At 33.9% G+C, this 25,472-nt stretch overlaps 2 protein-coding genes across 2 annotated transcripts; one reads left to right on the forward strand and one right to left on the reverse strand.

Moving 5' to 3' along the window:
- Positions 1-472: 472 nt before the first annotated feature.
- Positions 473-7,813, reverse strand: mus201 (rad2 superfamily protein mus201). Its single transcript, XM_081996196.1, has 7 exons — positions 7,589-7,813; positions 5,037-5,212; positions 4,444-4,831; positions 4,172-4,391; positions 2,997-4,116; positions 1,261-1,642; positions 473-1,206 (listed from the first exon to the last, which is right to left on the reverse strand). Exons 1-7 carry the CDS (start codon positions 7,674-7,676, stop codon positions 617-619), a joined length of 2,964 nt encoding a protein of 987 aa, XP_081852322.1. The 5' UTR covers positions 7,677-7,813; the 3' UTR covers positions 473-616.
- Positions 7,814-13,524: 5,711 nt separating this feature from the next.
- Positions 13,525-24,736, forward strand: Su(H) (recombining binding protein suppressor of hairless). The gene is made up of 4 exons (XM_081972107.1): positions 13,525-14,939; positions 17,796-18,040; positions 18,724-18,931; positions 20,736-24,736. The coding sequence occupies exons 1-4, from the start codon at positions 14,094-14,096 to the stop codon at positions 20,958-20,960; spliced, it is 1,524 nt and encodes a 507-aa protein (XP_081828233.1). The 5' UTR covers positions 13,525-14,093; the 3' UTR covers positions 20,961-24,736.
- Positions 24,737-25,472: the final 736 nt, after the last annotated feature.

The following is a 25,472-nucleotide window of genomic DNA, read 5'->3' on the forward strand; positions in this document are numbered from 1 at the left end:
AATGCCCGAAAAATTTAATTAAAACACCAAAAACCGCTCAGACCCTTCTGCAAATACAATTCAAAATGTAAACAAACACGGTTCTGACATTAAATGTCGCATTTAAAAGTAAAATCGTATTCTTCAATTTCGGTTCGTTTTTTATAACATTGACAATGCCGCCCATTTTCACCTTGATGACGTGCAAGTAAAGTTATAATAATCAATATAGAAAAAAATGTCAATCAACAAAATGAAATAACTAGAAAAAATTGTTGCGTCATTATAATTTGCTGTGGATTGTTCTTTACTTACCCTTGACGCATTTGACTGTATATTCTTCAGTTTTTCTCGCATTTCCTTGTCGATATCCTCTACTTTCTGACTAGATTGAACCAGCACTTCGGACAATAAGTTTACCTCCTCATCTTGCCGTAACTCACTAGGAATAACCCCGACAGCCTCTTGTGTTAATTTCTCTTTAACTACCTTCGGCTTTTTCAAATCCACACCCGCTTTGGCATCTTTCAGTTTTCTCCGCCTTCTTATTGCATCTATTTTATCTGATACCGAATCGGGCTTCTCTTCTGTTTTATCCGATACTGAATTGCGGCTCTTTTCAGTTTTTTCGTCAACTTTATTTGCTTTCAGTTTTTTCCAACTTTACTTTTCTCCGACTAGGTTCCGCCAACTTAGTGGAAGTTGTACCCGATTCTAAACCACTAAACTCTGGTGCTACAGTATCGCAAACGGTTTTCTTCATTCTTTTCTTCCGGGGCTGTTTCTTCAAGTCTTCTTGTAGCTCCTCTACCAGAACTTCCGATGGGTCTTTCCCCATGTTTGTAATTGCCGTCTTCACTCTTTTGCTAATTTTTTTCTCCAGCTCCCCTGAATTTACCGTAAACTTTGTCTTGAAATAGTCTTTTATAGTCTTCTGGTGCGTTGCTTCCTGTAGTTTTTTCAACACCGGGTTTAAAATTTCTTCAGTTTTTAATTTGGTCCAGCCAAATTTTTCCCTAGCAAACTCGATTAAAGCGGTAGCGTTGGGCGTTGCCCACGAAAAAGCTTCCCTGCTGGTTTCCACGGTTGGATCCAAGTAAGCCTCAACCACTTGCAAACTAGGGAAGTTCTCCGTAAAAGTTACGTTTTTCAGTTTGCTTTTCAGTGCTGATCGTCCTGGTCCTGCCGATTTTCCTTTCATAAACCAAGACCGAAATTCCTTTAAACCTACCAGAAAAATTAATAAAAATGTGGCTGATGTGCTTATTTAGGACAACCAACCAGAGAGTAACTCCGCATGAGACAACTTAAACTCATTAACTTTTCCTTTGCTGGGAGGAAAAGCGGCCAATATTTCCATTGCAGTGACAGGGCCTACTCCTTGTAAACCTACGGTATAGTCGCTCCCGACTAATAACGCCAAAAGAACCATTTGTTCTCTGGTCAATTTAAAGTGATGCTTGACGTTCTCCTCTTTAAACTCCATCACATATTTGCTTTGATTGAAAAAGTTCTTGTAAACGGTGCGACCGCCAAATAACCAAATATCACTGTCGTCAGTGATTGTTCCATCAGTTAGATCTATGGCATCTAGGAAAGCGCATTGAGCTTCTGCTTCCATAGGAGCGACAAGATATGGTACACCGAACAGTTCTAGTAACTCCTGGAATTTTATTTAAATGAAGAATATTACTCCCGATTATTCGGCTTTATGTAAGAATGGACAGCAATGTTATCTATATTTTACTTGGCGTTTTTCTCACGCGACATCCTCAAGCAATTGGGTTTACCAGAATTATAGAACAATAAAGGTGTCCATCCCATAAAGTATGAATTCTTGAGAACTTAATGTATGTGCAAAAGTTTGAATCAGGTTTTGACACTCGTGGAGATATTCAACCAGAAATAGAGACAATATGGTCCTCTCCCATTGCAGGTTGGAGAAGTGCCAGAGTAAACAAGAATATTTGACAAACCAAATTGTATAATAAGGGGTGTGTTAAGGATTTCTTAATTTCAGGAATGAACAACTTTGCTTATATTTGTTGTTTGAGTGAGAGTTTTACAGGAATACTCTAAAGTGTAATGTACCAATAAAAGTAATGGTTGATACCGACAAAGATTTGAATAATAGAGCGATTTATAATCGTGATTTTGCTCTTCATGCTTTATTCTGCAACATTTCTAACCCAACCCTAAAGAGAAACAAAGGAAAACCACTCAAAAGTATGTAAGACAAATCACAAGCTGCTAGCACCCTAAAATATACCTTTTATTATGTTGCAAAGTTTGTATTACCGGTAACGGGGCAAGTGTCATTTGGTGACTTCCAATAACACTTCAAATACACGCAGCATTCTTAATTAAGCGGAATCTATTGGCCGAAAACGAGAAGAATCGCAAAACTGGAGATGTGCAACAAATAGAATATAATAACTTACATTTGCAAATCACCGGGAGATACGGCAAAGCTTATGGAATAAGAGCTAAATATATCAAGATAAGAATTGGAGGATTTTTCAGCAATCCAGGACAGAAAGCCGCACTTTACAAAACTGGCAAAGACCGACCAAAGAATCTAGTAGAACAGGCTACAAACTACCAAAGAGACTATTCAAAGACACCTAGATGAAGCAATTGCACACATTTTTCTACTTAATTATTAATAAATACAAAAAAGACTTAAACATGCTAGCTGTAGAAGACATTGGAGATGAATTAAAGGTTGATGATGAAGTAAATATAGTAAAAAGGACAAAATTATAGAGAATTCTTCTAAGAAGCAATAGAAAGTGTTTCTCATCATGTGAAAGACCTTAAAATAAAAACCTTGAGCCATTGTTACTTTACACAAGTTCTAATTAATCTGATTACAACCACCGAAGAAAACACAGCATTGTTATTACAAATTCCGTTTATCTTATCTCTTATCTCTAACCAGATTGTTGTATGTAATTTCTATATAAAATTCAACTTATTAAAGGCAATTTATTGCAAAGTAAAAAAAAAACATTTACCTGAGCTTCCTGATACATTTGATCCGTAATGTTCTCAGCCATTCGTTCTTTCGTAGCCCGTTCCGTAATCAAATCCACTTTATCCTTCTGCAACTGTTCCTTAAGAGCGTTCAGTTCTTTCTCGCCTAATTTTGGACCTTTTGGTATCCCAACCATTTTATTTTCTGGAGTACTTTTTAATAAAGAGCTGCTTGAAGGTAAAGTGTCCAGGTTTTCATTAACTTTCCCTTGCACTTCTCCATTAGTATTCTTAAATTCAGCCTCCATTTGCTCTGTTGTATCTCTTTCATCCGACAATTTGCTTTTGGCAGAAATAGAAGGTACAGTGTTACTGTCTGTGCCAATCAACAGTTTACTGGATGTTATCAAACTGTTTTGATCTAAAGACTGAACTGAGTTACTTTTAACAGCAAACACATCAGCAAACAGATCATCATCTTCATTAAGCTCTAGATTAGGATCAATCACAACCACATTACTTTTTGCTTTAATTTTTTCACTTTCAGAGTCACTGCTGTCACTAGTCGACATTACTTCCACTGAATCGTTTTTACAACTGTCTTCATTTACAGTCGAGGTGACAGCTTCAACACTCTCGATCACAACTGGTAGTGTTGGAGACTTTAATTTCGCTCTTTTGGTCACTTTACCAATTTTTTTATCATTTCCAATGACTTTATTTATCTGAGAGTTTATCTCATTTGGTGTAAGCCCACTATACTCCAGCATATAACTTTGTGCAGAGGCTAATTTAGTTTTGGCCACTTGTGATAATTTAACAGTTGCTACTTCTTCATCTTCACTTGATGAACTGGAAACAAAGTCAGCATCTGTAAAATTGTCTAAAAAGGAAAATTCCAGCGGGTCGGCTTTTTTGGGCTCTTCTATTTTATTTAGAGACGTTATGTTTGTGGTGTTTGAAGTTGAAGGCTCACACTCCAACGACATTGCAATGGCCTTTTTCAAGTCTTCTTCATATTCCAAATCAGCTTTAGATTTAGTTACTGAATCTGTGACAGTCTCAGATTGCTCCACTTTAGTGTCATTTGTTTCTAAACTTTCAAGTTCCATTTGTTTTGCTCCTTCAATAGCTTTTTTTACATCCTTTACTAAAAGATATCTACACAAATTAATTAAAACTTACAACCCACGACTTACAAACCAGATTAACTTACTTGGTAGTCTCATCTGATGCTATCCTTTTTCCAATATGTGGACCTGTAATCACTCCTTGATCTTTCAGAATTGATTCTAACTCAGCCAAACTCAAAGATTTGCCACCCATCTCTTTCTCAGCCTCTTCTAAAGCAGTCTGCACTGCTTGCCTTTTAAGCAATCGTTTCATTTGATAGACCGAAAAATCATCGCTCACTTTGGGAAGCTCATGCAATCTCCCTACCAACACATTCAGTCAGCCTTAATCTTAATACAAACATTGAAGCCAAACCCCAAGATGATTGTTTTCTAGTTTCCTTCAAATCAGTTAAAATCTCATGCCGTACATCAACTGGAAGCGATTTAAAATTAATGCTGTCCATATCAATTGTATGTAAATCCCATGATTTGTTGGGACTTGATTCAGTAGTACTGCCCTCTGTGTATGATTCCTCATCTGAACTTGATAATGTACTGTTCAATTCATTACTGTGTGGTAAAATGTACAAGTCGTCTTTATCTTTTTTGTTTAGCGGTTTGGGAATACTTCCAATAGAGGCTTCGATTTTTTCTGACAAGACTTTACTAACTGCTGTGTGTTTTAGTAGAGTATCAAGCAGTTGCCTTTGGATTTTGTCTGCTTCTGATAAGTTACGTAATTTAGATTGAGTACGTTTTGCCTAAAACAAATCCAATATTTTGTTGTACTAGTTGAAATGGTGTGGTCTAGAAAACAACTTGTCTAACTTGTGATATATACAAAATAGAATTAGTAATAATTTAGAAGTAATACACACAGCAATGAGGTTCTCAACAAAAATACTATTTTACTACTCTATTTCACATGAAATTTGATTTACATAAAACTTAGTCTCCTATACTTACAATTGTTTGTTTTTTAAGAGCTGGCACACCTCCATCAAATACAAAAATTGGTTTGATTTTGAAATACAACAATTTGCAGACTCTATGATAAATACCCAGCAAATGGGCATTTGGTACTGAAGCACCTCTGGAATCTTGAAATCCTTTAACTGCCTGGTGCAGCCATATTGACACATCTTAATATTGTTAATAAGGAATATATTCAATTTTACTTAGTATGATAATCCATAAGTCTCACCAAAAGTAATTCTTAAGTTAAACACTGAATCAAAAGTGTAGGGGCTAAACACTCTTAAGAGACATGTAATTTCTAGATTTTAACATGTCAACTTGAAATAGATATTATGAACAGATGAGATGAAAAAAAGAAGTTCAGTCAGTCTCAAATGATAAATTTGAGACAGAATGATTTTCATATGCCTTATACTTACCACAATATCATTTTTCAGTGTTTTATGCTCCATTGTTTTATTTCTGTTTAAATGAGAACATTAAACCTAAGATGTTGCACTGAAAATAACTACTACTAGTATAAATTTTACTTACTTTACTCTTACTACTATACAGGGTTATTCATGTTATTCGACACAGAAAATTGTGACTAAAGTATTCACTTTCAACAAACTTTTGATTCTGGGATAGATATAGACCTATTGGAGGTATCTTTTAAAAATATTTTCAAGATGTACCTGTTGTCCCAAATGCAGAAAAAGTATCAAAGTTATATTTTTTCAAATGGAATACCTAGTATTTTATTTGATTTTCAGAATCTACGTTGAAAATAAAAGGTAATTACATTGAGGTTTGGTACGTCTAAACTTTACAGTTTCTCAGATATTTGTTATTTTGTAAAAGTTTAGAACAAATTTTAAAGTTTAATCACTCAACCTCTGTTTGATTTTTATTAATCAAAATTGGCTTGGAAACTGTTAAATGATCAAGTTTTAGGATCCATGGGTGAGAAATTGTCTAGCTCATACAGGATGTCTCAAAATTTTTACCCAATAATTGCAACCTTTAAACTTTAATAACTTGTCAAAATCAAATTAAACACCACCTATTTTATGGTTAAAGTAGATGCAAAATTTAATTATCTATCGAAAATTATTGAAGTCTCCTATGGCTAACTGTTTGCGTTTTCTTGGAAAGTCAACATTTCTCAAACTCGCACCGATTTTGAGTGATTTTTGATACCCTTAAGAATTTACCACAGATTCAAACTGTTTTAAATGACAGCTTAAATAGCGAATTAGCGAAATTTTTAGGAGTATATCCATTAAGATACTTAATAATGTTGCTGAAGGATTCAAAAACGGAGTAGTTATGTTTGTGTTTGTAGCCGTTTTAAACATTTTTATGAATTATTTTTGTAACTTGTATAGCAAATTTACAAAGTATTAAGCCACTATTTTATTCTAAGCTTTACTTAGATTAGAATGATAGATATGTAATTGGAAAAGATACCAAGTGATCTTTGAAGGATATCAAAAATCAGTCAAAGTCAGCTCTTGGGGTTCCATTTGATTTTGACAAGTTTATACTACTACAACTAAAAATACTAAAAATTTTAGTTGTTGAGTAAATTTTTTGAGACTTCCTATATGAGCTAGACAATTTTTATCACTTTTGGATCATGAAAGTTAATCTGTTATCAGTGCCCAAACCAATTTTGGTCAATAAATCTCAAAGGAAGGTTGAATGTTTAAATGTTAATATTTGTTCTACATTTTTACAAATTAAGGAAGATCTGAGAAACTGTAAAGTTTAGACCTATCAAACATCAATAAAATTACCTTTTATTTTCAAGGTAGATTCTGAAAATAAAGTAATATACTAGGTGTTCTATTTGAAAAAACATGACATTGATACTTTTTCTGCATTTGGGACAACCGGTACATCTTGAAAATATGTTTAAAAGATACCTCCAATAGGTCTATATCCCTCCCAGAATCAAAACTGTTTGAAAATTAATAGTTTAGTCACAATCTTCCATGTCGAATAACGTGAATAACCCTGTATGTTATTGAATAAGGTTTAACTGGTGAGTTTACCTTTAAACAGGCAGTAGTAACATTACAGCCTACACAACTTGGTTTTTTTTTTCAAATGGCTTGTGTCAAAAGCGTTCTACTCATATGACCATAAGAAGCAATTTCTTCCATAAAGGTGTAAATTCGTACGAAATAGGAATGTGGTGATAATATGTGGTCAGACATTTTACTGATGGTACTTAACAGAATTAACCCAGCATTTGACTTGGGGGCTTAAGTTTACACTTGCAGAAACTGTTAAGTATCTTTTGAACACTACTGTTTCAAGAAAGTGAATTTAAAAATAGCCAAATCAAGAAAGTAGGCAAGAGAATCTTTATTTAACAATACTCAACTTGCAACCTCTCAACCCTCAAATATTATACTCATTTAAATGTTTGGATTTTTGATACCCTTACAGTTTACTACCGTAATGAAAACTACTGATAATAAGGCAGACAGAAGGTTAGGGATGTATTTCAGTTACAATATTCACAAAATTGCAATTATTAAAAAGGATACCAACAGCTAGAACTTTGTTTTCTAAGGTTTCCAATGGCACTGGTTTGCCGGAAGGTTCAATTAATCTCCACAATCCATGAACACCCATAGCAAAAATTTAAAATTGTAGAATTAAATTGTTTATTTGTAGTTTTTATAGTTCCAGTAGAGAGTACATTAAAAATAATTGGGATTTGTTTACTTTTTGAGTTTTATAAAATTAAGGTTAAGTTGCTTTATTCGTTGACGGGAGTGACGTCAATGTTCGTTGTTGACATTTGACATACAGTTTTTTTTTAGTCCATGTCCATAGGCAAACACCAAACTAAAATTAGTAAAAATCGGAAAATATTGGTTTTTATTTGTTGAATACTTACGTGTATTCAACAAATCATCCAACTGGCATTGACATTTTCTGATTATTAGTTGGAGATTCTTTCTGCGAGCAGACCTATTATCTTTGTGTTCCAAACGCGTTATGATCCCTACGTCACGTGACCTCCGTGTGTTTTGCGGGCATAATGTCATGTGATTTTTAGATCATAATGCGTTTGTATTCAAAAGTACGGGTTCAAATGTCCAGAAATCTCCAAGTCTCCAGTACTATGATATTTCATAAGCAGGTTAATATAATATGTAATTTGACATTTAAGCAAATTATGGTTGGTCAGATTTGTTGAGGTCAAATTTGTTCTGTTCATTTTATAGGAGTAAGAAGAGCTAATGTGGCGTCACAATGACGTAATTTGGCAGTTGGTTAAAATATGGTTTTGCCAAATTACGTCATGTTGACGTCACATTCGCTCTGCTCTCTTTATGGAGAGTGAAAACAAGTCACAAACACAGCCAGATTTCAGTGATTTGTCAATATTTCTGTAGTTTTGGTGAGTGTACGTCTACATTACTCATATGACAGTTGGTAAAGGATTGCCTTATTTTTGCCGCTAGCATTGATTTACAATGGTTTTTTTTATATAAATTAATTTCTTAATTATGAATTTTCTTTTTCTACACCAGATGTTTATTAAAAAAAAAATTATACAGGGTGTTTCTAAAAAATAACTTTTATTCATATTTTCGATATTGTATATTGTGCTCATAATCTACAAAGTAAAAAAATTAAACAAAACAGAAATCAAATTATCAACAAGAAAGGTAGTGTCATTTTCCAAATAACCGCGATGGGAATGTAGCGCACGACCGAATTGCCAAAATTCCCAAGTACCATAAAACTCACAAGCGCTTCCTATTCGCTACGGCAAATAATAATTAATAAATTAATATGGCGGAAAAACAATATAAGTCCAATCGTATCACTGTATCATCCTGTACATTGTACGAAACAACGTATAATTCTTTGGGCAGTCCACCCACTTTTTCCCACACCAGATTTTCCCACGACCCATTCATAACCTCGTGTTTGATGGTGCGCTGTTGTCAGTTTATCGATTAAAATCAAACTTATTTTAACGCAATTTATCAGCTTTTAATTTTTCTGTAATTAGCTGTAGAAATAAATAATAATATCACCATATCTAGTGAGATTTTTTCTTTAATGCATGGTTTAGACATGGAATGTCTAATAAAAAGGGTGATTTTTATTATAGCTTGATTATTATATACTTCAATTTGTGATTAAAAAGAATAAGTCTGGCAACGTTTTGATTTAAAATACAACCAAAGCAGAAGGCCCATGGTAATCTTCATCGTCTTGGGACGGTTCGCCGGTCAATCCAAATGGGAGCGTGGGAAACATAATATACCAAGGCTCCCTTAAAAGTAGTGATTACCAGTAAGTTACACTGGTAAATTACAAATGCTGTGTTTTCTTCGTAGTTCAAACTTTGACACTGTTTTTCTTCCTGACTGTACCAAATTTTGTAGTGTTTTTTCATGTTATTGGATAGAAAATTTAATGATGATTTCAAAAATGTGCTTAAAACAGTCATTTTTTTACCCCAAGTGGGTTTTACAGGCAATTTTGTCCATGACTGTCCTTTCAAACTGTGTTTCTGGCAGTTCAAACTTTGACATCGCTTTTCTTCTTGACTGTACCAAATTATGTAGTGTTTTTTCATGTTATTGGATAGGAAATTTAATGAGGATTCCAAAAATGTGCTTAATCCAATCATTTTCTTACTCCAAGTGGATTTTACAGGCGATTTTGTCCATGACTCCTTTAAACCGTGTTTGAATTTGAGACCACAATTTCAACTGATTTAAATATTTGTTGCACCAAACCAGTTTTTCCTAAATAATTCGAAAACATTGAAAGTTGCAAGAGACCAAAAGTGTTCCTAATCAATTTCTTAACTAATTTGCAGTACCGTTTCTGCTTCCAGTATTCAGGGTGTGCAAGAAAAGTATGGTAGTTCACTATTTTTTTCACCCTGTACGCAATTTTTAAGATACAATTTTTTAGTCTACACCATTGGAAAGAGGAGGTCAAAACGGTTCTTTTAAGTGGTTGAACCACCCTGAAGTCCCAAAAATAACTGAGTTAGAGGCTGTCCAAATTTCAAACCACAATTTCAACTGATTTGAAAATTTGTTGCATCAAACCAGTTTTTGCTAAATGACTCGAAAACGCTGAAAGTTACGGAAAATTTGCAAGAAACCAAAAATGTTCCCAATCAACTCCTTAACTCAGGACCGTAAGCTTGTAGGGCCGCTTTTGCTCCCAGTATATGGGGTGTGCATGAAAAGTATGGTGATTGACTGTTTTTGGTCACCCTGTACGCAATTGTTCAGATATAATTTTTTCTTCAACACCACTGGAAAAAGGAGCTCAAGACAATTTGAGTGGTTCAACCTCCGTGAACTCCCAAAAATAACCGAGTTACAGGGTGCTCAAATTTCAAACCATAATTTCAACTGATTTGAAAATAAATTTGTTGCATCAAACCAGTTTTTGCTAAATAACTCAGAAACGGTGAAGGTTAGGAAAAATTTTAAAGAGAACAAAAATGTTCGCAAAGAATTGCTAGACTCATCCTTGGAGGTTTCACAGTCCGTCGTCAGTGTCGCTACTATACAGGAGGTGCATGAAAATTGTAGTGATTCAAATTTATGACTATTCAAAATAATGATAGTCATTACAGGAAAATGGTATCTTTCAAGCAAATTTTAATTAACCCATAAATTTACTGGTCAAATTGGAATTTATTGGTAAAATTGGTGAATTTTTCTGTCACTGAATTTTACTTTTCCAATTTCACTTTACCTTATTTAATTAGTTTAAAACGATATTTTCCAATCGGCAAACCAAAGAATGAATTGAATATTTATGTGACGTCATGCTTTGCATATTGATTACTAATCGATTTGTTATTATGAAAGCGGCCATTTTTAAAATGTCGGCCAACTGTAAAAGGCAATGAATAAAAAAAATGTAAACATAGCAGGAAGGAGCAATAGCAAACAAAGTGGGTGACAGAAACAAGGTGGAGGGGGGGGAGTAATATGGCGGCCGTCAATACTTGTTAATCTTGTCCACTGTACAACTTAATTTAAATTTGCCAAACTCAACTGTTAAAGAACCACAAACAAACAAAACAAACTAACACTATACTACAACAAATACAAACAACAAATTTTTGCGGGTTTCAAACTCCAAACTTTCAATGACTTTGCGTCAATTCAACTGCGCAGTAGGCGAATGCGCAATCAAAGATGGTGGACTTCCGTCCCCCTCGCTTAATGCACAAACGGGTTATAATTTGTATTATTGTTACCTCCTGATACTTGTTCTTTTTACTTATTGGTAAAAGGTCTGTTCCTAGAGAGAATTCTCATCTAGTAAAATATGTACTACCAATGGTCAGATATCAGGAAATGTCAAAGTCACGTGAGCATTCAACCGAATGAAATCCCAGCCCAAGTGGCAGAGATCAATAAATAAAAAAATATAGCAGGAAGGAGCAATAGCAATCAAAGACGGGGACAAAAATCGTTCAGTATGGCGCCCGCAAACTGTCAGAAAATCAGTGACGATAATCAATCTGCTGTTGCCCACTATTCACAAATCTACTCGTCAATAATAATTCAGGTATTAAGTTTGCAAAAATTAACCTTTAACGGACCGAAAAACAAAACAAACAAAAACAACAAATCTTTGGGGTTTTTAACTTCACGTACCACCAAATATAAACAAAACTGTTTTACGACTAACTTCGGAAGTTTCATTCAATTGCGCAGTAGGTGAATGTGGGGGACAAAGATGGCGACTTCCGTCTCGGTCGCTTAATGCACAAACAGTTTTTGCTCGAAGGGATGAGGCACCGCTTACTATACTGGAGCCGCATTCGTTTTTACGCTCCATAGAGCGAGCAGAGTTTTTTTGACGTCACAATGACGTAATTTGACAATTGATCAAATTATGGTTTTGCCAAATTTACGTCGTGACGTCAAAAACTCTCTGCTCGCTCCATGAAGCTTGAAAATGAATGCGGCCTAAAAAGCCTAGAAGGTGCTTGTCATAAATTCCAATATGGCGGGAATAGTGGTGACAGTTTGTATTGTGGAAATTGAGTTTTTTGAGGATTAGATGAATTTTTACGGTTTAAAATCAAGATTTGAGGTTATTTGCGTAAGTTATTTTTGTTTGCTGCCGTTCATAAGCCATTCAAACCACATTGTAACAGCAATTCAGGAAAAAGCCCAACCGTGTCAGTTTTTTATTTTACAAAAAACCGGATCTAACTCAACAGTGGTTGAACAGTTTGAAATGGGATGATTTTACTCCAACACTATACTCAATGGTAGGTACAAGTGCTTTCTAGTACAGTAAACTTATTAGGTACTTGTTACATGCACAGGTGTGTGAGTTACATTTTAAAACATCCTTCATTGTGAGAGCAACAAAAATAATTTTGAATGAATGTTCTTGGTAATAACATAAGAACCATTTACCAGTTTTGCTTAACTAGTTTCAAGGATTGACAGAGTTTCTTATATTGAACAGTATTTAAACTAATTTGCTATGTGTTGTACTTTCCAGGACAAATGTTCTTTGCCAAACCAATTTGTTGTGTGTGGCTGGACTTGATTGTGTATAAAATAAAAAGCTCTATCTATACATATCTGGATCAGGAATGAACCTTTTTTTGATTTTTCACTCACAACTTGGAATCAACTTCACGAAACCATTTAAAAAATACATATTTCTTACTGCATCTGCATACGTTTGTGTATAAAACGAAAACTCACGCCGCCATTAAAAGTGACATTTAGGCTTTCTAGTATAGAGGGCGGTGGATGAGGCCCTGACCTAGGCGTTCAATTCACAGAGGGCTTTTACTTTTTACATGGTATCCATATTAAAATAATATATAATAATAATATTCATCTAGAAAGGATTGTAAATTTCCTTTTTTTCTTGTTTCTGATCCGATGTAACGATGTCCTAATTTGACAGTTGATTAAATTAATGTTTCTTCTAATTCCATCATCGTGACGTCACATTTGCTCTAAACGAGTTTCCACTTTAGGATCCAGTACATAAAAAAAACGAAAAAAAAAATTATTCGGGGGTAATTTTTGGGAGGGATATTTCGTAAGATTATTTCCTGAGTTAAATAAACATTTTGTTTTAATTAAAACAATAAGAACAATAATTAATAAGAACAATAACTTTCAAGCTAGAAAGGGTAACACTCACTATTCTTTATGTTGCTGTGAAAAGTGTGAAATTTTGTCGAATTTTTTTCCGGAAAAACTGCTGACAGCTAAGTTGACAGTTGTTAAGTGATTTTTCCACTTAAAATTTACATTTGTTATACTAATTCTTGATAGCGATTGGTCAAAATTGATAGGAAGGAAATAATCACAGTAAATAAAAAATCTAAAATCAATTTATTTCTTATGCGGGCAACTTTTTCTACTTTTTGTGTCGCCCTCGTACGGTCAATAATCTATTTACGAGCGGCGTGGTTGACAGATTTGACGTTTCCATGCCAACCGGCAGGCTGCCAACCTCCAAAACGTGCAGAGTGCATACGCCGTCCGCTTTATTTACCTATCTAATCTTTTGGAAATTAAACGTTTTATAATTACAATGTGCCGCAATTACGTAGACCAGATTCGATTTATCCAACGGTGGCGCATTATGAAACCGGCGAGTCAGTGAAAAAGCGTCCCGAAAACGGTGACGCTCGGAAGTTGGTCGGACTGTCGGAAAAATGAAGTGGTAAACAGGTGTTTTTCAAACCCAACAACGAGAAACATACCACACTAGAGTGAGTGATGGCATAAAAAAGAAGGGGGAAATAATAAACAGCTTTCGGTTCTCACGTCCGTAAGTCCTGCAGCTTGCAGTAGCCGCGATGACGAGTTTCAAGTCTAGTCCTGCGATGTGTCCGCTTTAAAATATATTCACAGTGCTCCAGTTGTCTAGTCAGAGGGTGGAATGTTTATGTGATAATGCAATATCAAAAGTTATGAATATCAAGCGACCTACCGTCCAATCTACCAACCAAATGTACCTACTCTAAGCACACACACTTATCTAATATAGTAGAACCTCAATATGCCTCATCAATACGGCTTGCCAGGTATTGCTCACGCTCAAGCACCTCCAACTCCACCACCTCAACACGGAGCCATGTACCCCAGATTTGCTGGTGCCGTCGTCCCCGGGGGCTACCGGGGCGAAGACCGAAGACTGACTAGGGAAGCTATGGAGAAATACCTAAGAGAAAGATCTGATATGGTTATAGTGATTCTGCATGCAAAAGTAGCCCAAAAGTCTTACGGTAATGAGAAACGTTTCTTCTGTCCACCCCCATGTATATACCTTTTTGGGGATGGTTGGAGGTTGAGACAAGAACAAATGCTAAGAGAAGGTGAGTCAGAACAAGCCTCCCAACTTTGCGCTTTCATTGGAATTGGAAACTCAGACCAGGACATGCAACAGCTGGACTTAAACAATGGGAAACAGTACTGTGCTGCCAAGACTCTCTACATTTCAGACTCTGACAAAAGAAAACATTTTATGTTGTCAGTGAAGATGTTTTACGGTTCTGGACATGACATTGGTGTGTTTCACAGTAAGAGGATTAAAGTGATCTCAAAACCTTCTAAAAAAAAGCAGAGTCTCAAAAATGCTGATTTGTGTATAGCCAGTGGTACAAAAGTTGCTTTGTTTAATAGGTTAAGGTCTCAAACTGTTTCAACTAGGTATTTACATGTAGAAAATGGACATTTCCATGCCAGTTCCACCCAGTGGGGTGCTTTTACCATTCATTTGTTGGATGATAATGAATCTGAGAGTGAGGAGTTTCAGGTTCGAGATGGATACATACATTATGGATCTACAGTAAAACTGGTGTGTTCTGTTACTGGTATGGCCTTGCCTCGATTAATTATAAGAAAGGTAAGTCTTTTGATGCCAAATTTATGCTTTTTTAAATTTAATTTTGTGATAAGGTAGAAATTCCAAATGATAATTTCTTTCTTGATAATAATTAGGTAGGTATCTTGAATAAGTATAAATATTTTACTGATTAAAGTCCATCTTAATAGTATCACATAATTCTTAAAAATGTCGATTAATTCCTCTTGCTAGAGTTGCTGGTAGAGATTATTGAATTCTTATTTGGTATTTAATGGAAAATGGACCAGTAGCTATAGCAGTGTCAAGTGTCAGTGTAGGTTGAGGTGTAATTATGTTAACTAATATCTCTGAATACTCTAAGATGATAATTAACCAATTAATTAACTATTGAAAATTTTGTCATTTTGAACCTTGTTTTGAACTTAATTTGTAGTAAAAGCTGAATTTGTACATCCAGAAGGTAGAAGCTGAGAAGTGTCAGAGCATGAGTTTGTAAACTTGAAGAGGTTGAATTCAGGCATTATAAAAAAATGTTTGAGGTAATTTAATTTTTAAGATAATTGTAGCATTTAAAAGTTATAATTAATGGTTATTCAATCATTGCTATGATGCCTACTTATCTGTTCTATATCTTCAGTGTGAAACTTGGATATCCCTTGATTTTTATTATACATTTTTTTGATTTAAGGAAATTTTATACAGGGTGTCCCAATTTTTAGATATGACGTCATTGACTACTTTTTTAAATGGCAAACCTATTTTTTATGGCTATTTTTAAAGAATGTACCAAGTTACACATTCCTACTAAATGTCAAACTTTTATTCCTTGCCATTGAAAAGATATTGAACAAAGATTAACTGATACAAAAAACCAAAATTTTTACTTTAAATTTTCTCTTTTTTTGTAAAAAAACTACTGTTGTCGATCAAAATATTCAAACTTACTAATAATAATTTTTGAAACATTTTTAACATTATTTAGATTTTTTTCCATTTTTTGTATTGTTTTTTTTTTTGTTAAATATCTTTTCAACAACAAATACAATTTCCTTACGTCAAAATTTAATTTAAATTAAAATTCATGGGTCCAAACATTTTTTAGGAGGTTTTTTATCGACATGCCATTGTATAATCATAATCAAATTTATTTCATTTGGCTGTTCCACACTGTTTATGAATAACAAAAATTAATGTACAATTTCTACCAACCTTTCCACAGTTTGCCACTTTAGTAAGTGTATTTATTTATTTTATGTTCACCACTTGATTGATTATCAAACAAACTTTTTTGTAATAACATTACCTACCTGGCTACTAAGGGCATCTGTTAGTTCTTAATGCAGCTAGTTTGACAAAAAATATCACTTCAGATAACATTTTAAGTGGTAGTTTTAAATTGAAATTAAGATATGTTTGGTTTTGAAAATGTTCAATCTTTTATATAGCAGCATTTAAAAAGCATACCATTAAAAGAAATTGGTCATATTTAATACAAAATTGATATTAATATTTTGTTAAGCCTTTACCCTTATTAAACTTTTAGAATTTATTATTTTGTTATAAGCTGGGTTATAAGTACCTACCTCTAGAAGCATCTTGAATGTTGGTTTTTTTTTTACAAAAAATTATTTAATACCAAATTCAAGAAGACCAAATTAGGTAGCTAGCTTTGAACAAGGCTTTGAACCTTGAATTTGTAAAAAAGTGTCAAAACCTACATGAACTTGGTTAATCAACATGCTGCACCACCAAGTTTTAAAAGGAAAATTACTAAAAATATTACAATACAACCCCAAAAAGACAATCAATTGCTGCATAAGCTCTCATTTCAATTAGGTATGTTTGAAATGAATATTAGAAAAAAGATTAAAATATATACACTCTACTCAAGTTTTTTCAAGATGTCTTTCAACAATCTGTTAAAATTTTCTTTTTTAATGGGTTACTTATTCTGAAAGATTAAAGAATTTGAAAATTAACAGAGTGATTTGATTTTCTTCTTTGCTTAACTTTATTAATCTACTTAAATACAGAAATCACAACATTTTCATATTTGGAGTGTTAACAGCACTGTACTAAAAAGATCAAAACCTGACACTCTGTATCTCAGAAGGAGATTAGGTCTGTTTGCAGAGGGAATCTCCAACTAGTAATCAGAGAAATAGACACATCCATTGGCCACAAGTCAGAAAACGTCATAGTCATGTGAGCATTCAACCAATTAAACTTGACATTTACTGTTTCCGAGGTGGAAACCATTCAGGGGTTGCCTCTGCGAACCGACCTATTGTCAACATAATATTTATGACATTCATGACATATTTATTTATTGAATATTTTTAGAGGCCTGCTGACTGACTAACTCACACTGTATAGTAAAAGAAAAAAAAAATGTGGGGGACTAACTTGCAATTCTCTGTTTTTATCAAAGTTTGTTTTTTAAATATTAAATTATAAATCTATTTTGATTATTATTCAGTTTTGTATGAAGCTTTGTTTTAGAATATTACAGTGGGTCCCATGTAAAATAGTACATCTGGCTAATAAAAATGTATGTAAAAAATTGGCCTGGTCATAATAGAACTGTATATGCTTTTTGCTTCTGGCATAGATTTCAATATTGAAGAAGTATGGACCTAAAGACTCTAATAACTATTCTAATAAAAAGAAATTGCTGTTGTTGTTGGGTGCTGTTCTCACTCTATAATCAAATAAATCCAGTAGATAGAATCATTAATTATCTTACTCAAAAAATTGTTCAGTTGATGGATGATGGACGTTTTGTTACTTGATTTTTTGATTAAAGAGAAGTTATTGGAATTTTCCTGATTTTTTATTTGGTCTTGCATATTTCTGGGAGTTATTTGGAGTTAATATGAGTCTGAAACTTTTCAGGTGGATAAACAGCAGGCCCTTTTAGAAGCAGACGATCCAGTGTCGCAATTACACAAATGTGCCTTTTACATGAAAGACACTGAACGGATGTATTTGTGCTTGTCGCAGGAACGAATAATCCAGTTCCAAGCCACCCCATGTCCCAAAGAACCCAACAAAGAAATGATCAATGATGGAGCTTGCTGGACCATCATTTCGACGGATAAAGCCGAGTATCAATTCTACGAAGGAATGGGTCCAGTCAGGTGGGTTTATTGAAATTATTATTGGGTAATAATAACTTGTGTATACATGTTTGCTATGAAAATGGCTGCAAAATAAACAAGAGACCTCTCATTGTTTTTGTGTAAAAATGGATTGGTTGCTGTACACATTAGTACTGTTTTTCTCATGTTGATATAGTTGCTATGAGGTTTTTTCCGGTCAAGTCGCGAAATTTAATGAGATTTGATTGAGATAATGTTTTTCTCAGTATTATATCTCACACATTTACTTGGATCAATAGATAATTGATGGCTTGTGACAAATTTATTATTAACAATTGAGTTTAAGTAATTAAGTGAATAAATTCTTACTTTAACTTATGTTTCTTTGAAGGATACTGAAATATTTTGTACATTTTGGAGTATTTGAGTGTAGCTTTTAAGTGTTTGTCACTTACTATATTATAGAATACATACAGAATACAATTGCAAAACTTGTTGTAACTGAGACAAATTGAATCTTAACGCATCATGTCAAATCGGTGCAATTTGTTCTCTAATGATGTCAAACTTAACTCCGGTCCTGCCAAACCCCCCACAAAGCACGTCATTATGGTGCCAATTTTTGATCAATGGAGGAAGAACATTGTTAAAGCACATTACCATAATACATATTTCAATCATCAAAAACCTTCCTACTATTATATTTCTTTTTTGGTTTTTAGATCCCCAGTCACGCCAGTTCCAATAGTACACAGTCTGCACTTGAACGGGGGTGGGGATGTGGCAATGTTAGAATTGACAGGTGACAATTTCTCGCCTTCTTTGCAAGTGTGGTTTGGTGACGTAGCTTCCGAGACCATGTACCGGTGCCAGGAAAGCATGCTTTGCGTGGTTCCTGACATTTCACTCTTTAGAGGGGAATGGTTATGGGTGAGTAATGATTTTTATTAAATCTACAATTAAAATTGTGAATGTTTAAAGTTTTTCTTGTTTACTGCACAATAATCGATCCTAAATCTTATATAAAGGAGAAACATAGTTTATTTACAAGTATTTTTTAACTGTTTTGAATAAATGATAATTCAAAAGATGAATTCCTATCAAGTACGTAACTGTAAAACCTGTAAACTAGAAACAGCAAGTTCTATTTTTCTTTGTTTTTTTTTTATTCAACTAAGTGTTAAAATAAATATAAGTAACATTGGCTTTAAGTTGTAAAAGTTGGACAAAATGAAAAAAATGACACAACACTCTGTATCTCAAGAACAAAAAAAGACACTCCACATAATTTATGTCTTGGTATTTTTATTTGATCACTTGGTCATGTGTCTTTCAGACCAGAGTAATGCAGTTAAAACGCCTTTGTTGCCGTTTTTTAATGATAAAATAATGAACTAAATTTTGACAACACTATTGACTTTGTGAATTTCCTTTGTCCCAAAAAGACAGGGTGAGGACGATAATTTTGGTCATCCATATCCGAAAAAGCATTTTGTTCTGAAATTGAAATTGAATCGGTGACTTTTGAGAAAAGCGATAACATATTATGTTTTGTGGGACAAGTGTACATTAATAAATGTGCAGAAGTGTAGAGGAGTTATGAAAGATAATATTATATAATAATTATGATTACTGTACGAAAATCGGTTAAGCATTAAGAAGAATATTTTGGAGTTATTCTGTTTTTCCACTCACCGATTCAATTAAACTCCTCATTCAAAAGGGTGCGTTTACCGATAAGCTTTTTTGCTGTAATTAGAAGTAATCAGAAAAATATTTGACACAATATTTAATATTTTTTAAAAGGAAGTGTCATTCTTATTTGGCACACCATATATCTGTGACGTAGAAAGGGACATGTGGCCTATCTCCCTTCTGTTTATAGTGAGTTGAGTGAGATGGAATGCATGGACATGATGTATGTCTAATATCAATTTTAACTAAACTTGAATGAAGTTGAAGGAAGATGGTGCTGAAATTGTAGGAGGGAAATTGTGTTGTTTTATGTCTATTTTACAGTGTTTTGTGTGTAGAAAGTTATCTTGTGCTGGAAAAATGCCTTTTAAGCGTTGTGTTGTTCAATCGGGTTCAAATAATAGTAAAAGCTGCTTCAATAGGGTATTTTTACGAGTGAGGCCAAAACCTGTGGAATGAGTAATTTGCCTTCTGATTTTAGACTTCATCATACGTTATCAAATTGAAATGCCTCTTACTACGTTACAGGGGATTTGCACGTATTTGGCTTCCTTTTTAAGCTTTTTATAAAATTTCTAGCAATGTAATATTAAAATGCATTTTAAAAAGATTATATTTGGACGTTTACGATCCCATTTTTTTAGGTCCACCACCCCGTTTGTGAAATATTAAATTTGTGGTGAAAATTAATCTTTGCAGGCCAAAAAATTATTATATTTGTTGCCACACAACATACAACCCCAGATAGAATCATGTCTTTATTATTTTAATGTAACATTAAGTTTATTTAAAGCTTTTTTGTAAGATGAAAATAGTAAATCTTCAAAATAATTTTTTACAGTTAAAATTTTGATTTTATATCCTCACAGATATAGACAAAATGTTAATCTTTCAAAGGCTTGAATTTAGTATGAGAAATAGATTTTGCAAAGACTTTTTTGCAAGAATTTTCTTAGTTTGCCATCAAAAAAATCAAGAAACCAAATTTTGTCACTGCGTTTTGCCAACTTTTTAACGAGTTACTGTTTTGTTCTTTCAGGTTAGACAACCGACCCAAGTGCCAGTTTCTCTGGTGCGAAACGATGGCATCATCTACGCCACCGGATTGACGTTTACGTACACCCCGGAACCGGGACCGAGGCCGCATTGTACCCCGGCCGACGAAATCATGAGACAAGGCCAAAGAACCGCAGCAGTAGCGGCGGTCGCTGCTCAAGCTCAAAGCCAATCGACGATCGGCGAATCCGGATGGAATCTGCACTGAGTGACCGAGTGAGTGTTGAGATGCAAATAAGCCAGTTTTGTTGTAATCCATTTTGATTGTGCGAGAAAAGTTTGAGTGAGAGTTTTTGAGTATTCAGATGTGATGGTGATATGCTCAAAAAAGGATTTTTTGAATTGAAAATTACGAGGCGAAAATTTAAGTTTGTTCTGCACATTGGTGCAGTTAATGAGTTAATGAATTCCTATTGTTTCAAAAATTATACAGAGTGTTGAGTGAATAATTCGTTAAAACACAGGGTCAGATTTTTAGAAGCATAATGTTCTATTGGCGTTTCAAGTTAAGATCGCAGCGCCAGTTGAACTAAAATCGGACAACAAGTTCCTAACCTAAATTTATAAATATAATACAATTTGTAGATAGCCTTCTCTTTTCTTGGTTATAACCAACGAGGATATAATAACTAAAGGAGAGTGGTTATTGCCGTAGTAAATATTTGTCATATTGTTGTCGGCAGCGCCACGATGGAGCTCTGGTAAAACTAACTAAAAGTTATGCACGGAAACTGCTTTACCAGACAGAGCAATCAGCTGATACAATACAAATATACAAATTTGATGTTAATGTATATCAAATTTTATTTGTATTTACATTTTGTCTATCACATTTTAGCAAAATATAATATAAAATCTAAAACATAATAATAAAATCTCACTCTTGAGTCTTACAGTCAGTGATTCAATCTTATCCACATCAACAACCTTTCAATTTTGAAGACAGGTTTAACAAGTTGCTTCCAAATCCAAAATGTACCTCCAATTCTGTATGAAATCCATACTGTAGCTCCAATTGTGTCTGTGTTCTGCTGTAACTTCAATTTACTTTTCACTCCTATCTCTCAGACAACCTTAGCCAGAAAAGAAAATCTTTCCACCCTAGAAACAGTACTTTTTTGGCGAGGTTTTCGGTTTTTGTTTTATTTGTGTCTTAATGGTTTCTGTTCTGACCAGAACAATTTGCCAAACGGTTTATGCTGTGGGTTTGTGTTTCAATTTTAATTTTAAATTTTCACAATTTGATAAATAACACTTGCGCTTGCCACAAAACGACAATACTTTAAAGACAGTGACAGTAGACAGCCGCCGATTGACACTAAAAGCCCAGTTTGAAGATAGTAGTGGCGCCGCCAAGTTCCTCTAGACGAACTAGAATCTCTCAGCCAATCCGTACATAAGCTTCGAACATTCTCCTTTAGTTATTATATCCTCGTTGGTTATAACTTTGAATCTGCCATCGCGGATGCATTTTTGACGAAACACTCTGTATATGTTTTAGATATCACATTCCTCTTTCCCAATTCTTATCATTTAATTTTTTTAAGGAAAATGCGTAACCTAATTTTTGTACATGTGGTGACCAAGTCAGCTGTATTTAAGAAACTAAAAATGATGAAGGTTTGGAACAAAAACAGCACCATCAACCATAACCATTCTGTAATATTTCCAGGGTTGGCAAATCTATTCAGTAAATCAGTGGAATTATTGCTTTTTTTTTTGTTTTGTTTGCTGCAGTATACACTGTGTTTCTGTTGAAACCTGGATACTACACCGTGCATACTCAGTATGATCAAACTAAAGCAATAATTTTATACTTAACAGGTCGTTATTCATATTAAACAAGTAGAAATTACCTGCAAAAACCTGTGATAGTCTTGTCACGATTTAAATACAAGATGGTCAGGCACTTTCATTATTTCATCTGTTTGGCGCGTTGAATATAACTGATCTTTTGCTACACTCCAAATTATGGTATTTTTGACAAGCCGTACAAAACTAGCGTAATATGTTGTTAATCCACGGCTGAATGTAGAATGTGTTGTAGGAGAGAAAAAAAGTTATCTCTAATAACATCTATAAATGGGCATTTAGGGGTTAAGTTAAAATAATACAGTAGTTTATTTAAAATAACTATTTTTAACTCCCTGTTGAACCAGAGTTAAGGTAAAAAATCCAAAAACATCAATCTCACCATTCTTATATGCAGTACAGTTTCTTGACAGTGAAGTAATTGATCCAGTCTTCTCAGAATGCACTGAAAATATTGAGTTTTGTCTGTCACTGAACTCAGGGAGAAAATCTGAAGTGTAACCTTCTTCCTGCAGAGTAAAACATTAAAATCAAGTAAACAAGGTTTAGAGTCAAAATTACTGAATGATTGCTTCTTAAAGTAACATTTCTCGGCAATTGTAAATCACTCAACCTTGGCCTTTTTGGTATGGCACCTTGGTTCCTTTTGACTTCTATTGTAATGTCTCTGGGAGACTCCTGCTCTCCAATTCTATCAATATTTGGATTAAGTGGGTGTGATCTAGACTCGCTATGTATACTTGAGATATTCTTTGATGTATCTGTGCCATCTTCCAGACACTGATTGCCATTCAGTTCAATATGTTTCACAGCATTTGGGTCTAAGTTTAAGCATTTTTGTGAGCTCAACTCTTGAAACTCCCCCTGCACCCCCACATCAATTGAAAATAGATTTTTAGGGCTGTTAATAAAATGCAACTGTTTTCTAACAGCATTCATAAAGTTTAAATGGTCTTTTTGAGGTTGTTCTTTCAACCAATGTAAATTATCCACTGGAGGTTTACTAGGCAAAACTTCTAGAGGAACTGTCTCTTGAATGGTTGCTGGTAGAGATTGCTCTGATTTAGATTTTTTTAAGTTGATTGGTGGGGTTTTTTCAGATTGGGGAACTTGTAAATACTGTTTTTGAGGTTGAACCAAATGATCAGTACGAGAGAGGCCTCTCTTTATAGATATTGCAGAATTGCAACTGATAATACTACTCCTCTTACTACTTTCACATGACTTAGTTATACTGCTACTACTTTTTGATCTTATTTTAGTGCCCTGTGGCTGTTGCTGTTTTGAGCGTGCTCTCCTAATATATGTTAATCCACGGCTGAATGTTATTCATTGTGTGGGAATTCTTATTGTAAATCTATTTAGACATTCACACAAAATAAAGAACTATCACAAATCACAATGTTTACAACAGTGATTGTGGATGTAAATTTATGTTACAAAATACATATTACAAACTTATAAAGCATGTAGAAAATGCTCTGCAATGTCAGAGCAGTTTTAGAGATACAAGCAGGTAACTTATCTGATCAATGTAACAACACAATTCGCTAAATTTAAACAAAAAGTAAAATTGGCATTGAATAAAGTTAGACACAGTCATACAGTTTGGGTTTAATAGTTGCTTATCGGTCAATCTGTAGTTTGTCTTCAATCAGATTTTTCAAATCACACCCTGTATATTCTGTGGAATTATAAAAGCTTCACATTCACTCACATAGGTTTTGGCAACATTGGAAAGCGACTGCGGTTGGTCGTCATTACATTACATGAAACATGACAGGAATGATGACGTAACCGCCATTTACTCTGATTTAAACTTAATTCTGGTTTCAAACCTTCATTTTTACGTCCATTTTAAGTCTACTTTTTTCCACTGTATTAACTACCTCCAACTATTCATTACATTTAGCATCAATGTGTACTAAACAAAATATATGAAAGTAAGTAATTTTTGCATTTACATTTTAGAGACAAATGATGCTTGAGTGATGATTGAAAATTGTTTAGTGTGTGTAAATAGTGTCAACTAGAAAATATGTTATTTTTAATAAGACAGATATTATTTTGTGTGAGTGTGACAATTTCCTAGTTTTTTTCTAATTCTGCCTCCTAGAAAACTGTGCAAGACATTTAAATATAATCTATTTATTATTTGACTTTAGTCAGAAAGAGCATGTTTTATTTTTTACCTTCTGCCCTTGTTAGTGTAATAAAAATTAGTTTCGCATTACAAAATGAGGTAAAAAAGTGGGTCACCTAATAAAACTGAGATTAATGATTGTTTTGTTACTGTAAAATATTCATTACCTCCGGTTTTTCTCAAGACTGTTGTGTTGTTTGAAAATGCAAAATATCCTGTATTCGCTAGTATGGGAACGGGAGCAACTAATTAATATACAGCAGGAAAGCAATTATATAAAAAAATGAAGCTATTGTTCCCAAAATATTCCCACATTTAGGTTCAAATTACTATCTTTTTAAAATGCAAGATTTAGATTTATTTATTTAGCGTGGGAAAGGAACTAAATTACGAGCGTGTGAAAAGTCTGCCGCTTCCCTGTTTCTTTCAAGAAATATAAACTTAATACGCGTTCCTCGCGGATCGTATCGCATTACTTATTCGAAACGCGAAAGGCATGTAGATTCGGTAATTATCTTGTTAATATCTAGAGGCAGAGTCCAACAAATCGATTTAGATACAGGGTGGTACTCAAGTGTTATCTCTGGTAATTTTGGCTAATCTGTACAGTTTTACCAAGTTATTCTGGTGTCATTTTTGATTCACCCTGTAAATTGTGAGTGACTAAAACTTTACTCAGGCTGGTTAATCAAAGTAAATAGAATATTTATAACCAGAGTATTTTATTTAGTTTGTCAGGTCATACAGTTCATACAAAAGTTATAG

This window comes from Ips typographus, linkage group LG2, assembly GCF_016097725.1.
Source record: "Ips typographus isolate SLU linkage group LG2, UJ_Ityp_2.0, whole genome shotgun sequence".
Lineage (NCBI taxonomy): Eukaryota > Metazoa > Arthropoda > Insecta > Coleoptera > Curculionidae > Ips > Ips typographus.

Coding starts and splice junctions, on each gene's coding strand:
- mus201 (XM_081996196.1), bottom strand. CDS start 7,676: ATGGGTGTTCATGGATTGTGGAGATTAATTGAACCTTCCGGCAAACCA. Junction 4,117..4,171: donor GCATCAGATGAGACTACCAA/GTAAGTTAATCT, acceptor TAATTTGTGTAG/ATATCTTTTAGTAAAGGATG. Junction 1,643..2,996: donor AAATGTATCAGGAAGCTCAG/GTAAATGTTTTT, acceptor ATAAAATTCCAG/GAGTTACTAGAACTGTTCGG.